This window comes from Engystomops pustulosus, chromosome 6 (assembly GCF_040894005.1).
Source record: "Engystomops pustulosus chromosome 6, aEngPut4.maternal, whole genome shotgun sequence".
NCBI lineage: Eukaryota > Metazoa > Chordata > Amphibia > Anura > Leptodactylidae > Engystomops > Engystomops pustulosus.
The window spans coordinates 58,505,399-58,522,910 of record NC_092416.1 but is presented as its reverse complement, the minus strand read 5'-3'; the positions used below and the strand labels follow the sequence as shown (position 1 = coordinate 58,522,910).

At 37.3% G+C, this 17,512-nt stretch overlaps 1 protein-coding gene across 14 annotated transcripts in view; it reads right to left on the bottom strand.

Moving 5' to 3' along the window:
- The window catches only part of KCNAB2 (potassium voltage-gated channel subfamily A regulatory beta subunit 2), a 134,516-nt gene that overhangs the window by 6,080 nt on the left and 110,924 nt on the right, over nt 1-17,512 (bottom strand). For 10 of the 14 annotated variants that reach the window (XM_072156223.1, XM_072156218.1, XM_072156225.1 and 7 more), the window contains 10 exons: nt 16,616-16,660; nt 15,522-15,566; nt 15,393-15,436; nt 15,033-15,119; nt 13,561-13,605; nt 7,239-7,324; nt 4,856-4,976; nt 4,314-4,408; nt 479-599; nt 222-310 (listed from right to left, as the gene is read on the bottom strand). In XM_072156223.1, coding sequence (XP_072012324.1) covers nt 222-310; nt 479-599; nt 4,314-4,408; nt 4,856-4,976; nt 7,239-7,324; nt 13,561-13,605; nt 15,033-15,119; nt 15,393-15,436; nt 15,522-15,566; nt 16,616-16,660 — 778 coding nt within the window. The remainder of the gene's footprint in view (nt 1-221; nt 311-478; nt 600-4,313; nt 4,409-4,855; nt 4,977-7,238; nt 7,325-13,560; nt 13,606-15,032; nt 15,120-15,392; nt 15,437-15,521; nt 15,567-16,615; nt 16,661-17,512) is intronic. The other 4 variants (XM_072156226.1, XM_072156227.1, XM_072156215.1 and 1 more) reach the window with 1 other exon arrangement.

Genomic DNA, 17,512 nt, shown 5'->3' with positions numbered 1-17,512 from the left:
CTGGCATTAACTTTGGCGCAACTTAGATAGTTGCCAGTGAACCCGCCCCTTTTCACAAGCCATGCCCCCTTTACAAATTGTAATAGTTTCTAAAAAACGGTCTAAAACAAGTGATAAACGTGGCACAAATAATTTCAGACATTTAGCCTTTAACCATTGAGAGCTTTTTGAATATTTATTAAAATGAATATTTTATTAATATTATATGTATGCATACAAACCTGTATTGCTCCAATATTCTCCAGCAGTTGATCAGCATTCGATGCCCCTAACAAGACGGAGCTGACACCCTCATTCCTCAGACACCAGGCTGAAAATGAATTTTAAAATATTTAAAGTCTGACAAAAAAAGGTTCTTGAGGTTCGGGTCCTGGAGGCGGGACTAGCAGTTATGTATTTATGAATGGTCTACATGGAAAATCCCTATAAGAGATGCATCCCCGGTTTCTGAAGCAGTGTTTATACATGATGGACTCACCAATGGCTAACTGGGGAAGGGTGCAGCCTAAGCGTTCTGCAATGGCCTGAAGCTCCTTCAGTTTTGCTTGCTGTCGTCGTCCTTCTTCACTCAGGATCTTGTCTTTTAGCCACTGATAACCCTTGACAAGAGGAAGGAAAGATTTTTTTAGTGCAAAGAAAGTAAACAGCATGCGAATGTCAGCAGATCAATCTGCTAGGGAGATGGGACATCAGAATTTCATATTCACTATATGAAAAGACATCAATGTTTTTTCTCACTATCTGACAAGAAAGCAGAATAAATCTTTCGTGTTGTAGGTCACTTAGGATTACCAAAATTACTTTTGTTTTTCCAAATGGCAGAACAATGAAATGAGGCATTTTAATTACTTTAGTGTACACATATTTCATTAGTATTTGGTAACATTGCCCTTAGGGTTTATTGACACGACAGCAATAGGGGTCGTGATCTTGCCGCACAATTTGTGGCCAAACTACGGCCCTATCGAGGTCTTTGGCACTCTGTCACGGTTCAGTGACCAGTGAGAGGTGCTCACCCCTCCTCCCGGCAGTGTGCTATTCCCAGGATACGACCCAGGGAGCACATTACCATCTGAATGTGGCCTTGAACTGTATGACTTGGGTAAAACTCTTGGATATCCTTCCACAGGCTTCTTACAATAGTTGGTAGGATTTTGGACTCTTTCCTTCTGACAAAACCAAGTCAACTGATTGAGGATATGATTGAGATCAGGGCTTCGTCATGGCCACTACAAACCATTGACTTTGTTAACCTTAAAGGGAACCTGTCATTAGAAATTGGCCTAATAAACCACTACCAGTATATTGTCCAACAGCGTAACACCTTCTAGTTATTGTTTCTTTCATGGTCCACTGTGATGGGATCATCTAGAAAAATTTTTTTGAAGTGAGCTGTAAATTGGTTGTAGAAAGTCAAGTAGGTGGAGAGTTTAACACTGAAAAGGGTGGTGTGGGCTCTGCACATTGTCTTCTCTGTGATTGACATCATGCATCGGACTTCAGAAGATCTGGTTAGGGATGCCTCTGGATGCAGGACCATCAATTACAGTGATAGGGGCTTTCTGAGGAAAAGAGAGCAAGAATGTTAAGAATCTCAGCCACCTTGACTTTATACAAGCAGTTTACATTTCACTTCAAAGTTGCTTTTCTGGATGAGACTACCACACTGGGTTATGAAAGAAAAATAATCCGGAACGTGTTCAACTGCTTGGCAAAATACTGGTGGTGGCTTATTAGGTCAATTTCAGCTTTCACTTTGTAAGCAGTAGCTTTAGTCACTGTCCATGTGGAAGACCCATTTGCCTCCGAGCTTTAACTTCAGATGTTTCTTCTATATTGCCACACAATGTTCTTTCCTCATGATGCATCTATTCTGAAGTGCACCAGTCCCTTCAGCACAATGTGATGCTGCCCCCTGTGTGTCACAGGTGGGATGACAGTCTCAGACTTGCAAGCTTCTCCCTTTTTCCTTCAAATATAACAATGGACATTATGGCCAAACATTTCAATTTTAGTTTTGTCAGACCACAGGACCTCAGCAATGCTTTCTAATCAGAATTTTTAATTAAGCCATTATTGTGGATGGGTTAATTTGCATGACAAGTTCTTTTTAATATTAGTGTATTTATACTGCCCTAATTAATTCACTGCCTCTCATTATTGTAATTTGGCAATAAATCATTTTGGTAATCCTAACTAAAACAGGAAAGGTGTATTCTGATTTAATGTTAGATAGTGAGAAAAACATTTACGTATATGTGTCTTTTTATATAGTGCATGTATACAGTACAGACCAAAAGTTTGGACACACCTTCTCATTCAAAGTGTTTTCCGTATTTTCCTGAGTATAAAAATTGTACATCCACACTGAAGGCATCGGGACTATGAATTAACACATGTGGAATTATATACTTAACAAAAAAGTGTGAAACAACTGAAAATATATGTCTTATATTCTAGGGTTTTCAAAGCAGCCACCTTTTGCTTTGATTACTGCTTTGCTTGGCATTCTACTGATGAGCTTCAAGAGGTAGTTACCAGAAAAGGTTTTCACATCACAAATGCCCTGTCAGGTTTAATAAATGGGATTTCTTGCCTTATAAATGATGTTGGACCATCAGTTGTGTTGTGCAGAAGTCAGGTGGATACACAGCTGATAGTCCTACTGAAGATAGCTGCTTTTTTCTAGCCATAATACAAACTGGTAAGAGCAGACTGTGTGCAGCAGCCTTCATGGTAAAATAGCTGCTAGGAAACCACTGCTAAGGACAGGCAACAAGCACAAGAGACTTTTTTGTGCTAAAGAACACAAGGAATGGACACTAGACCAGTGGAAATCTGTGCTTTGGTCTGACGAGTCCAAATTTGAGATTTGATTCAAACCACTGTGTCTTTGTGCGACACAGAAAAGGTGAACAAATGGACTTTACATGCCTGGTTCCCACCGTGAAGTATGGAGGAGGAGGTGTGATGGTGCTTTGCTAGTGACACTGTTGAGGATTTATTCAAAATTTAAGGTACACTGAATCAGCATGGTTACCACAGCAACTTGCAGCGACATGCTATTGCATCTGGTTTGCGTTTAGTTGGACCATTAATTTTCAACAGGACCCCAAACACACTTCCAAGCTGTGTAAGGGCTATTTGTACAAGAAAGAGAGTGATGGGGTGCTATGCCAGATGACCTGGCCTCCAGAGCAGAACCCAATCAAGATGGTTTGGGGTGAGCTGGACCGCAGAGTGAAGGCAAAAACGGGAAACAAGTGCTAAGCATCTCTGGGAACTCCTTCAAGACTGTTGGAAGACCATTTCAGGTGACTACCTCTTGAAGCTCATCAAGAGAATGCCAAGAGTGTGCAAAGCAGTAATAAAAGCAAAAGGTGGTACTTTGAAGAACTTAGAATATAAGACATATTGTCAGTTGTTTCACACTTTTTACGTATATAATTCCACATCTGTTAATTCAGAGTTTTGATGCCTTCAGTGTAAATCTACGATTTTTATAGTCATGAAAATAGAGAAAACTCTTTGAATGAAAAGGTGTGTCCAAACTTATGGTCTGTACTGTAAAGGTTTGGTTTCACCTGTATATGCCACCCCTAGTAATTGTATTGCTGCAAAAGGATGAACACAACACAATTAGATGTCTCGGAGGATGTTATTCAAAGAACAAGACAATGCGTCTGGATAGTTCTTCATCAGTAATACATACTTCTCCTTTTTGAAGAACAACTACACAATTGCACTGCCAAGGTTCTCTGACCTAAAAAAAGTCCTCATTGTCATGTGGAAATATGTTGTGTTATTTTCAATGATATCCACTAAGACACCTACAATGAACACCCAGTTTTTGCAGAACTTAATTGTTAAGCTGGCCAAACCCATTAGACTAATGTCAGCAAAAACAGCAAACAGCTAAATATAACACATCAGAGATTAACAGAGGTTTCCGGCAAACATTTAAGCAAGCATGTAAGGAGTAGGTGGCGGAGATCTGGATGGTTAAAGATGGTCATTGGACAATTGTGCGGTTAGCTGATGGTTCTTTCAGGAACAGCCAGCCTTAAGCCCCTTGCACATGAGCAAGTTTGGTCAAACAAACTTGATCTGTGCACTTGAAGGATTTAATGGACTGAACCTAGAATCACCAGACTGAAAGTTATGCTTGTGGTACTGTAAGTCTCTGGTTCAAAAACACAGTCATAAAGAATATGGTCAGTGCTACAGCTTCCACAAGGGTAACCAGAAGAGTAGAATTCTACAAAACATATTGTAACTGTAAAGTAATTATCCAGATTTTTTTCCATACTGACCTTAAGTGATGCTCTAGAATATGGTGGAATTCCACCATCATATTTTCCTGATACTATTCCACAAGCGAGCGGTGACCAGGTCATAGCACCCACACCTAAAAGTGCAGGGAACAGAAACCAAATAAAGAAAGACAAGGATTTACCAAAAATTCGACAGATCAATGTGACAATGCATAACAGCGGAGGTAAGGAATACTTTATGGTTGTGAGAAGCAAGAGTCCATATCATAGAGCCGGATCACAATTGGCGCCATAAAGCATCTTAACATAATGGTCTTTTAAATTGGTTCTTCGTCATTTGAATAAACATATGGTATGCTACTACCTGGGCTATTTATAAAATTTTCGATGGCCCCTTACCTTACCTAAAGGTCCTGCACAGACTGGGCAGAAGCCCCATATTATGCAGTGGGACAAGACTGCTTCAGGAAGAGACCGGAATATCCTCCCAAAATGTGCCCGCTGCTATCCCCATGCCATGCCATTCTACTAAAACCTCTCGTATCAAGAATCTTCACTTATTTTAGGGATGTGTAACTTACCAATTTTATGAAACAGTTCTGGTAGCTGAACTTCAACTTTTTCTCTTTGAAACATGTGATACTCTGCTTGCTCACAGATTGGAGGAATCAAATTGAATTGTCGTGCTACTGAGTAAGCTTCCTACAAGAGATGATGTGCATGTAAGTGACACGAGGCGGCCCCAGGAGATGCAAAAAGAACACTTTTTCTAATAAATTATACATGTATAACCAACCACTAACAGCAGATCTTTTGCAACATGAACTATACATTCACTTCCTAGAGAGAAGATGGATTGCGGTTCTAACACGCCATTCCTTGACATCTTTGAGGTTAAAATATCTGTAGACCTGTGTATTCTTTTATTACTATCAGTGCACCTTTTCCCTTCATTACTCAGTACAGTGAGTGCTCACATCCACACTGAACTCGGTCATATATACTGTACATATTGCTTCTTCCTATTTCCTACGCCATGTTTGGGATAAATGCTCATTCAACTCCAAAAATAATTAAGCTGCAATACCTCGGCGAGCTTCCAGCTGCAATCGGATCCTGTCCACACAACTTACCGTCAAAATGGCTTTTCTCAATTTTGTTTACGGTTGCAAATATGAGCATTTTATTTTTAGCCAGGAGCCAATCTTCATACTAATGTCGGTCTGTCTGAACAGCATAGGCGCGTGCCCAGAAGACATAACCACCCCTGCTGCTGCAGATTTTTTTTAGGATGTGTTGTGTAAAAATAGTGGCTTTAAATAAAGGTTATGACTGTCATCACTATATGTCTAGAATGGAAAATGAAGCCACTATGCAATAAATCATCATACTGCTTCTCTTCAGTGTATCCCCATCATAACAGCAAACATTCCCTCTAGTGTAATCCCTGCAGTCTAATATTGCCGTGCATTGGCCCCTAATTTGTGCAAACATCCATTAAGCTCAGTTACCAAGCGGTGCTCATCGTGTGGTTTTTTAGAGTGATGAAGCAAGCGTCATCATATGGAAGTCTGATAAAGGGCACAAGGTTTGCGGCTACTGGGAGAATTCTACTCCGCCATTAGGGTAATGCACCTTCTTTATTAGAGACACATCATGATCTGAACCTACACAAGATATCTAGGTGCCCTCACTATTTGCCAGGTTGCAGAATTTTATTCACAATCCTGGCAGCAATGGTAACACAGGGGGAAAAAAAGTAAATAAAAAATGCCTCATATATATAATATATACAATGGTCCTCCAGCCATTATAAGGTTATACATATATAACCGTATGGGGGACTTATGCATGGCCACAAGCTTGCCAATGGGGAAGGATTCTGCATTAATTTTAATGGAAGAGGGATTTTGCCATGGCATTTTTTCCAAATGGAAAATATGAGGCAAATCCTCTATATACATTATATGAATTCCATTCCCCAATATGACCGAGGGCAGAGAGCTCTTAACTATTAGTGAACCCTGCTTGATCATAACATATAAAATAATTGATTTGCAAAGCCCCATACTAAAACTGCATTTCTCCGATCATAGCTGCTGCTGTGTGCATGGAAGATGGATGGGTTAAAACAAAGTTAAAACAAAAGATATTGTGTTGTCACAACATTTTCACAAATACAGCTATTGACCAGAGGCGGCACTTGGAGCCCTTTCTGTGGGCACCCGGGCCATCACCCCAGCATGAAGTTCACCAGAGAGGACTCAAAGAATCTTCCTACAATGATAGGCGAATTTGCCCTCCTCCTTTCAACTGCGTTGGTGTTTTTAGGAGGCTGAACGATTGAAAGTTGTCCAAGAACAAGGAGAAATAAGTTGCTGTGCTGGCACTTTGCAATAAATAAGTGGCTTTTTGTTAAAATTGGGGCACTCAAGCTCTAAAAGGTTCGCCATCACTGTCCTATAGCCTTTATATTGACAAAAGGTACCAGATCACATGAAATCACAGCCTACTTCCATGGAGGATGGGGAGGCGTAGAAGTCCATGGAAGCATGCTGTGATTTTATGTGACAAGATACATGCATGGAGTACCTTTTGTCAATATAAAGGGTATAGGACCTTAGATGACATTACCCTGGTCACATGACATGATGGCAGACAAGGAGGCAAGGCAGACAAGGAGCTGTCAGAGCCTGCATGGTTCACTGAAAGCCTGGGAGAAAACAGTCATATCTTGAATAGAAGCTTTACATAACCTAATTTGCATATCAGAAAAATGGCCGTTATTTAGGTACAGGGCAGCTAATTTTTTGTGATAATGGGAGTACTTGTAACCCTTTACCAGCGGGCATTGTTGGTTTGGAAGTAAAATTCTGGTGACAGGTTTTTAAATTCAAAAACATTTGATTATTTTTCCAGGTTCCAGGTAAGTGGCAGCGAATAAAATGAATGCAATAAAATTACCATAATTTCCATGGAACTCCAACGCGATGTCCCCCAGTACATTGCCATCCCTTGGTTGATGACATGGGTCATGGCACGGACCGTCTCTGTGGAGAAAGTAATGGAGGGAAGAGGGAAGAAGTAAAGTATCCATAAAGATTTAATTAGGTCAAGGCATACCATGCAGGAAGCTAAATCTACAACACCGAAAAGGGAAAGAATGCTGCAAGGACATCTTGCAAGCAGTGTAAATCATGTCAATCTGATAATTCACTTGTGGTAAATGCAGGTTCCAAACTGTTTTGTAGTTATCACCTTTCCCGACCCCAAAAGACAAAAATATTAAAAGAGAAATGCAAAATATTTTTAATAAATCCGGAACCATGAAAACCATTTCAATTGTTTAAACCATAAATTAAAGTAGTTTTAATAATATGTAGTAAAAATAAATAATAATAATTAAGCTGCTTTCAAATTTCTCAGAGGGCCTTCATCCTGTGGGATGGACCCCTCACGGCTTGGATTGTTGAGTCTGAGTTGCCTTGAGTTCCTAGAAGAACATCATACAGATACTTGGAATTCAAGGGCAGTAGCTGAGTGACACTTGAGGACCCAGCTTAAAAAAGGCTGTTTACAGCTGACTATAACCATGTGATAGACAAAATATAGCACTTCATTAAATTTCATATCCAGATATATACTGTTCATGGAGATCGCAGTGTGTTATTATTTCATGTCAAAGTCTAGTTAGTCTTAAGCGCTGCAATTTTAACAAGTAATTCCAATTACGACTATATAAGGATAAGCCAATAGAGAATAAGACTAAATGGAAAAATTATCAAAATAGAAGAGAAAATACAAAAAATAATTCTACAAAAAGAGAATGAATCAAAATAATTACTAGATGTTCTGAGTAACTAAACAATTGTTCGCTCTTATTTTCCTTTATTATGAATTTACCATGAACCCCTTACTTGTAGGGCTATTCTGCCTTAGCACATTTTCTTATAACTATGGTCTTACATTCTCTTGCATTACTACAAAAAGTAAAATGCAGACAAAATTTTACGATAAACTGGTTGTTGGTGGGTGGTTCCTGCACACTATCCAAGTACTGCCAGTGCTAGACCATATGGACACACCTAATGACATTGTAACACCCTGTTGCTAGTTTAAAGGACATCTATCACCAGATCAAGAATTGTAAACCAAACATACTGGTGTGTGCCCCCTCTGGCAGGATATGCTGTTCTTTTAGCTTCTTAAAAGTAGCTCCAGGCTTCATTAACTCCTATGGGGCCTGGAGCCCCTTAGGGTCATTTGCATAATTTTAAAAGGTTTTTTTTCTTAAAAACAAAAGCATAAGAAGCTAAAAGAAGAGCACATCCTGCTAGAGGGGGCACACACCAGTATGTCTGTATGTTTGGTTTACAATCCTTGATCTGGTCATAGATGTCCTTTCAGTAAATGAAGATGCTCGGGAATAATTATTTAATGGAGAATACAAGTATTGAATGAAAAATCTTGGATTTTTTTTATTATATAAAAGTGGATGCAGAAAAAAAATTTCCAGATTATGGTGGTAGCCGTCTTGCCTGCGCTGCTGCAATATTTAAGGAAATACTTTAGGGCAGATATATGGACCACAGGGTTCTGTACACTGGTGTTATCAAATTAACCTCCAGGAGTGATCGTTGTGGACACGCGACAAGAGGCCACAGTGCTGGAAGGGGGAAGAGGGCAGTGGTAACCATCTCCCCTATTAAAGAGTTGAGGTAGCGGTATTAACGCGAAAAGGCCCTTCTCTCATTTCGATTATAAACTTGGTTATCTGCATTCATCATATGATTTTCCGTTACACACTGCACAGCGATAAATATTATAGGTAGGATAGTTCCATACTTATAAACACACCAATGTTTCTGGTGTATGTGAAATAAAAGGGAATAACGGAAAGACCCTTGAAAGCATCTCTTATGGCAAAAAGTCAAGGTTCTTGAGCAAGTGTCCGTAAGTATCACCGATCTAAAATGTTCATGTGGTCAATGAACTAATAAAACAGAACTTTCCTCTACATACCACAACTAACATTTTGCCATGAATTCCATTTAAACCCCATCCAAAAGGTATTGCAACAGGTTCCACTGTTCTGAACCTTAAAGAGACATATTACAGAGCAGATCCCCTGATGTTAGGAGTAGGACTGAGATTAGTGTGTTATGTCTGGAATACAGACTATTTGGCAAATATTAGTCAAGCCCAACTTTAACTAAGCTTTCAACAAAACTGCATAAATGAATAGTGCAGCTGTTAATAGTAAACTTTGTAATATACTTTAAATAAACTAGAATATACACTTGTTATATACAGGCTGACTTACGACCCCTAGTTACAAACGGACCTCTGGTAATTTTCTGTACTTTAGTCCTAGGCTACAATAAACTGCGGTAACAGTTATCAATTGTGTCTGCAATGAAGCTTTATTATTAATCCTGGTTCTGATGACAATCCAACATTTTTAAAATCCAAGTGTCACCAATTGAGACCAAAAAAAAAAAATGGCTGGGGTTACAATGATAAAGTATATGGTTCCAACTTACATACAAATTCAACTTAAGAACAAACCTACAGAACCTATCTTGTACGTAACCTGGGGACTGCCTGTACTATGAAATAAATATGCTCAGAGAGATAAATCATCAAGGGTAATATTAACTAGGTTTGGAAAGTTTAAAATACTGTCCTTATCAGGCTGAATTGGATACACCGCTCACTACAGGAGAAAGGAAGAGAAAAAGGGCACAGCTGTTTTACTTAATGAAGGATATTACAAAGTTCATCATTATCACCTGCACTATTTTTTTTTAAAATAAAAAATGCTTCAATAGGTTAAGTTACACTTTAAGAGCAACTAATAAATGTTCCCTGTGTTATATAGTCTTTAGATTAACAATGGAAGACCCATAGTTCTGCAGTAGAGGCTTACTTCTTATTTTGAGAGTAGGGGTAACTTTGCTTATGTGCTCAAAAACAGAACATTAAAAATCTTACAAATGTCAATGGACTGGCAAAAATTCGAAGAAATATTATTGTTCCATCCCTTCAGGTTTTGTTTGTTCTTGTGGAATGCTGAAAATGATGGTAAATGGCATATATGGGCAAAATACATTTATTTTTTTGTGTGTGCTCTATTGTATAAAGTACTGTCTAATTGATATTAAAAACTTAATAAAAGAGACAAAATATGTTAATTCTTCAGACAATGAACTTCGTGAAATTATTGAACATGTGGTACCAGGTGACTCTGTAACCAGGTAAGGGAGAGGCACTTTGATACCAATCTTCTTGAAGTAGTTTTTATTTTAACCCATTGGTCATGGCTTCGGTTATACATTTATGTTGCCTATCAATAACTTAGCATAAACCTTGTGGAAGAATCACTTTAAAGTTGCAGATTATAGAATGCTTCTTTTTTTCTTTTTGTTTAAATAAAAAGGAATGTTTCTCAATTTTCAGATTTATTCTCAAAAATAAAGTTCAATAAGAAAAAGAAAATACCAATAAGTACCCAGGCTACTTCACTGGATGAAGCCATTCCTACATCATCTGGATTAAAGTTAATTGTGTGGTAAATGAAAATATATAATCTACCATCAAAATCCATCATGATAAACCAGGAGCACTTCCTTATAGATCCAGGCAGAGTGACTGTAGTAATCTTCATATATATTTGTTATCCATGGCCTCCTTTAAATTATGCTAATGAGTCTAAGGGGCTTTGGGAGGTGCTATCAGAGCTCCTCCATGCTGTAGCTTCACAAGCTGTTACACTGTCCTGGAGCATGTCTTCTTTTCCACTGCTTCCTAGTCACTTTGCCCCCCCCCCCATCTGTCTACTGCAATAATGGCAGCAGGAAGGAGTACTCATGCACAGCGTAAGTCGAAGACAGACTATAAAGCTGTGACACGGAGGGGCTCTGATAACGCACCCAGCGCCCTTCTTGCACATTAGTTTAATTCAAAAGCTTGAATTTAGAAGGAAGGAGTCCATGGATAACACATAAAGCATGGTGGCTCAGTGGTTAACACTACATCCTTGCAGAGCTGGGGTCCTGGGTTCAAGTCCCAACCAGGTCAACATAAACAAAGAGTTTGTATGTTCTCTTCGAGTTTGCGTGGGTTTCCTCCAAATTCTCCGGTTTCCTCCCACACTCCAAAAAACATACTGGTAGGTTGAGTAGATTGTGAGCCCAATGAGGACAGGGAGTGATTTGGAAAGTTCTGTGCAACGCTGCGGAATTTGTGTGCGCTATATAAATAGAGGAATTATTCTTTGTAAAAGAAGAAACACAGTCACAATGTTGGATCAATGAGCAAGTGTCCCTGGTTTATCATGCTTGATTTTGACATGATGATACATGAAAATGTATCTATTTCTATCAGTGTATATTTTACTCTTAGCATCACAGAGAACAGTTTTTGCTTAGATTAGCAATTCTCAACCGGGGAGTTTTGCAACACCCTGGAGAGCCACAGGTAGTAAGTCAATAAGTTTAAGGAAAAAAAAAAAAGAAGAATGATAACATAACACAAATTAAAGGGAACCCGTCACCAGAATTTGGCCTAATAAACCACTACCGGTCTGTTGTCAACAGCTGAGCAGGATCATGTTTATTCCATGGTCTGGTGGGATGACATCATCCAGAAGATCAAGCTACAGCATTGTCAAGGTTTGTTTGCTTCATAATGCATGAAATCAAATGGTAGATTTCCTTTAAGTCTGGCTCATGATGTAAATCACATAGGTGGAGGTGTTCAGAGGCAGGGAAAGCTGACTTCAGTGTTAAACTATCCCTGACTTAATACAACCAATTAACATCTCACTTTAAAGTTGATTTTCTGGATGATGTTGCCAAGTTGGGTCATAAAAGAAACATGATCTAGAAGCCTTTCATTTGACAAAATACCGTACTTGTATTAGCTTATTAGGCCAATTTGCGATGACAGGTTCCCTTTAAATATCTATGATGATTTACCCTACCAAGTGTATGTTACGTGTGAAAAATGTCAAATATTCTCTTTGGAGATTCATGTAATGTCACAAAAGGCGTTATGGAAGCATGATGACACACTGTCTACAGGGCAGAAGAGTCCCCAAAATACAGTGCTTGCAAGTCATACTGCAAAGAGCAATTGTGACTTTAAGTGTTTCTAAAAGTACAGATTAAAAAAAAAAAAAAAAAAAAAGCAGACCATAAGAAAATCTATAAATCCTTTGTCTCTCTTACATGTTTTTTTTGTTGAATAAATTTTAGAAATTCATAATTGCATAACATATGTTATGAGTGACCAATTTCCAAATAGATAGGGAAAAAAAAAAACACATTGCATGTTAAGCGTACATGTCTAAAATTTGGATCTCAGCAGAGGTGAGATTTTAGAAACACTTTAGGGGAACAATGCTTAAACTCCGTCATGCAAACCACTTTTTTAATTGTTTTTTTTTTTTTTTTATTAACCCATGCCAAGAAAAGCAAATCATCCACTCAAAAAATGAGATGTGACCATGCGCTGTCTCAAAGCTTCTTGCCAACAAGCATCTTGGTAGATAGGAGGAAAATGATCCTTAAAGGTGCACTGATGCATAACAGAGCATTACACTACCAGGTATCAGACAGATCAATCACACAAGCAAAACCGACAGATACTACAACTGGGCACAAGTGGAGGAGACTCATGTGTTCTTCTACTATTGTTAACTTTTGGAAAGACAAATGAATACGTTTCATAAAATACAGTAGCTTTCAATATACACGCTTATTTTATCACAATCTTTATTGCCCAGTTGTAGGACTGATCACTTCTTCCAAGAAAAGTTCTTATTTTCTTGAAAGTCAAGCAGCATCATTGAGTATTTTCCTCACATTACAGAAGTTCTGGCAACGGTAATGTGCTCCAAGAATTGTATATAATAATAATTTTAAAGAAAGGAAAATGAAACAAAACACAAACACCAATGATGCAGAAACAGCTTCATAAATAAGAATTTACCATGCAAAAAAAAAAAAATGAAATGAAAAATCCAATAACAAGAGTAATGATATGGTAGACAAACCGGGGCAAAACAGGGGTAAGGGACAATAATTATAAGGATCAGAAAATGATCAGATTTTACTTGCAAGATGTTCTTAAGGGGTATTTTTTAATGCATTTTATGGATATTGTTTTTCCTTTGGGGATTAGGGAGGAAACACTTGTATGGTAAAGATAAAATTACATTATCTGTCCCATAAAATGCCTTTTGGACACGGAATTCAAAATGGAGATTGTGGGTACTGTGTACCTTCTATGATGAATGTTCTCGACTTGGAAGAACTAAATGGGTCCCCTGGTAATGAAAGAAAGATTTAGAAAGACCAGAGTTTACAGCTGATAGTTCATGACATAGTTTGACATAAGGGCACAGGACTTTAAAAATTACTCCGAAGGAGTCAAAAGCGGCTCTGTAGTGTGGAAGCAACATATTAATTTTTTTTAAAGATCAGTATTTTCAAAATTATTGGTATAATTGTTTTTAAAAATGATTGCCTTTTTTATGTCCAACTGTAAAATTAGTACATCCTACATATTTGTTTCAAAAACTGGAAACACAAAGTATACTATAAAAACTGGGTGACGTGAGCAGAAAACAAGCAAATTTAAAAAAAAAAAAAAAAGTTTAATAAACTCAATAGTTACAACATTAAATTTTCTCCAAACATATCTGGCACGTAGATAATTGGTTAAAAACATGTGAATACTAAAATAAAAAACAGAACATCCTTGGAACTGACTATGAAAAGTGTTAACACAAAACCATAGCGTACAATACAATGTTAAATAAAATTGGAAATACATTCTCAATATTTAACATAAATACACTTGTAATACCAACTTTGAATTTATATTTTCTAAAATATAGAAAAAAACACCCCACAAAACTTAATTTTTTTGTGCGATTTTCTGGTATTTCAAGGTAGCAGGGGCCATCCATGTTAAAATCTTGAGGGTCAGACTTTCAGAATCCCTTAGAGCGCATTCACATGAACGTAAAGCGGACCAATATATGGCCGGACTATTTGACTTCTGTGGCATCCAGTCACTGTGCTGTGACCAGGCAAGGTGAAATATAGGACAAGGCTTCTCTATGGAGAGGGGTAGGGTGAGCAGCACTCATCCCTCCTCCTCTTCAGTAGGCGGCTATATGTTTTCCTGGGTAAACATACTTTGCGTGAATGTATGCTTAGTATGACTTTAATGAAGGAGCTACAGCAGTGCAATGAGTGACCCAGCACCATTCTTTGTTTATAGCACACACTATAATTTTACTAGTGGCGGTGCTTGGTATTACAGTGTAGTGCCATTACTTGAATACAACTGAACTGTACAGACATGTGTTTTATTATTGCACCATTATTCAATGAGCATTAGCTTAAAATTTTAAATATAATTAATGCATCGTAATTTCTGCATACTCAGGAAACTACAGTTTATACAGAAATATGTTTGTAACACTTACAAACCAGCCTTCCCACTATTTAATCAACCAACAATAGGATTAAGGTTATGAAAAAACTGTGATTTCTGTATTTTTGATTAAAGTCTGTAATCTAATCAATAGCCTGTGAAATCGGATATTTTAGACAATACTTAATGTGAATATAGTGTACATAGAATAAAATACACTGATTTACATTTTTAAACCTTTGGAAGATTTTAAATTGAACGCAAAATAAATAAGATGAAGATAGATAAATAGAAGACGTAAGAGCTTACCTTCCATTGGTGTGTTGGGATCAGGTCGGTTAGCAAATACGACATCTACATATTCTAGTTGAAGTCTATCTAAAGAAGCCTTTAAACCTGAATGATAAAATAAAAGCAACAAAAAAATGACATAATCCAAAACTAGAGGAATTTCCAAGAAAATAAAAACAAACAATCTTTAATTGATCTATAAAACGCCCATGCAGCCGTAAATATTAAAGGAACTCTACCATGGGGGATCTACTTTGAGAGATTTTCCATGGTAGATTCCCGGTGTGGGCAGCTGCTGCGTCCCATTTTTCACTAATTCAAGGATGCAGCTGCTGCAGAAATAAAGTAGCAGGTGTCTATCAGGTTTGTAGATTGTACCTTCAATGATATGTTTTCTGGATAGACCTCTTTCAGTTTCTGCCCTACAAAATAATAAGACAAATTGTTACTTACATATTCGGCTGATGGAAATGGGAGCAAAACAATTATGTATGTATGATTACTTACTTTCCTCCCCAAAAGATTTTGGTTGTAATAACCAAACTGGATCGCCTGATTGGAAAAGCAGAAAAATGTAAGTAAAGTAATATTCATAATAACAAAACACAACAACAATTTTGCAACAAACAATGGTTGGTCAATTTCTCTTTCTTTCAATTGTACGTTTACACACATATTGCTACAATTTTACACATCTACAAATAAAATACTACATTAAAATACAGACCGTGAGCAAGCTTTTAATGATAATTGTTGGTGATACCCAAGGATTGGAACAATTGGCAGGCATTATACGAGAGTAATGTAGTACAGTATTACCCATTATCATTACCATCCGTAGCCATTTTCTTAAGTATTTCGATGTCATTTTTTTAAAATTTTGTAAAAACAGATGTAAATCAATCCAATAACAATTTCATACGGTTAAAAAAATATTTTTTAAAATGTTTAGAAATGTTAATAATAAATATAAAACTGTGCATAACATATTTAAAACCAACTATTTTGTCGATTCAAAATGACCTTTTCTGTGGTGCAAACAATGTGGCCATCTTTGCCACAACTTGACTAAGAAGAAGCTTGCAACATATGTGGATACACTAAAAAAAATTAACAGGTATACATCAATTTCCCTCTAGTGGTGGCTGTAGTCAGACATTATTTTGTTATTTAGAGTAATGTTTATACAGGGGATTTGCGTCCCAAACAACAACCACAAAATGTTGCACAATGCCAACCACTTTAATGTGGTAATTTGGGGTGAGGAAAGAAAATTTTTGCATATAAGGCAACATAAATTCCCCCCTTGAAGTATAAGAGAAAGCACCAATCCATACTATACTTTATTATTGTAAATTGATATAAATATTAGTATATACACATAAATTATTCCTCCAAGTCACAATCGACAGTGAATCTAAATACCAGAGGTCAATTGAGTTTAATAACTGCCAACAAGATATCGAGAAATGAAGCTGCACAATTTTACTATGTTAATTATTTATTGTGCTCTTTTTTTCACTCCTGAGCAAAGAGGATGTAGATGAAACTGTTCACCACATAAAAGATTCATCACTCAGCTTTAACGTGCAAATAATTACCTCCAACCTTTCTTCTTGATGATATTTCCCAATACAACTTCAGCCCTGAAAAAGAGAAAATAATATAAACAGAATAGAAAAAAAATGACAAAATATGTAAAAAAAACAAATGAAGAGTTTGGTCATCAGCTTGTGATTAATGGGGAATGACAACTGGTTCTTCTGCCAGAAGTAGGCTCCATGCTTTATTTAGTGGCCAGAAGCTGTAACTACACCTGCTGCTGAACAGGAGCCACAGCAGAAGTTATCACTGGCAGCCACAATAGAAAGCACTGAGCCAATGGCTTCTGGACCAATGCTCCCTTACACAATTCCCTACCATGTAGGATGCTAAAAAAAAAAAGTTATAGGTGTCTGAATAAGGCGATACCCATAAAAGAAAGTTCAAACTCTGTAGAAATTTATTAAAAAAACAAAACACTAAATAAAATTGGTCATAGTGACAATATAAGGGATGTCTCATTTGGACAACCCAGTAAAATTTGTAAACATTAAGTCTGTAAAAAACAAATTTGAACTATTTTTCTTTTCTGTTAATTTTGCTGCACTTTTCACTGCATTTTTTAATGCTTTCCACTACTCTACTGCTGCATGAGAACTCTTGTACTTTCTAGTGACACCATTTAATATTCTGTGCAAACTGAAAGATATATTTTGGAACACAGGAAGTAAAAACATTTAAATGTAAAAATGATAAGAGTCCTGGTCCTGCAGGAGTTAAAGGAACGCCTGTAATAAGAGGTGTCATCTGCTATTAGAATTCGTTATCATGTAAATTCAATGACACTGTATATAAAACCCCTACAAAATTAGCAAGTGTCAAACTAGGCCTAATAACCAGGGGGGAAATGGCAGCATATTCTACTTTTTATACAACAGAGATGGTGTCAAAATTTT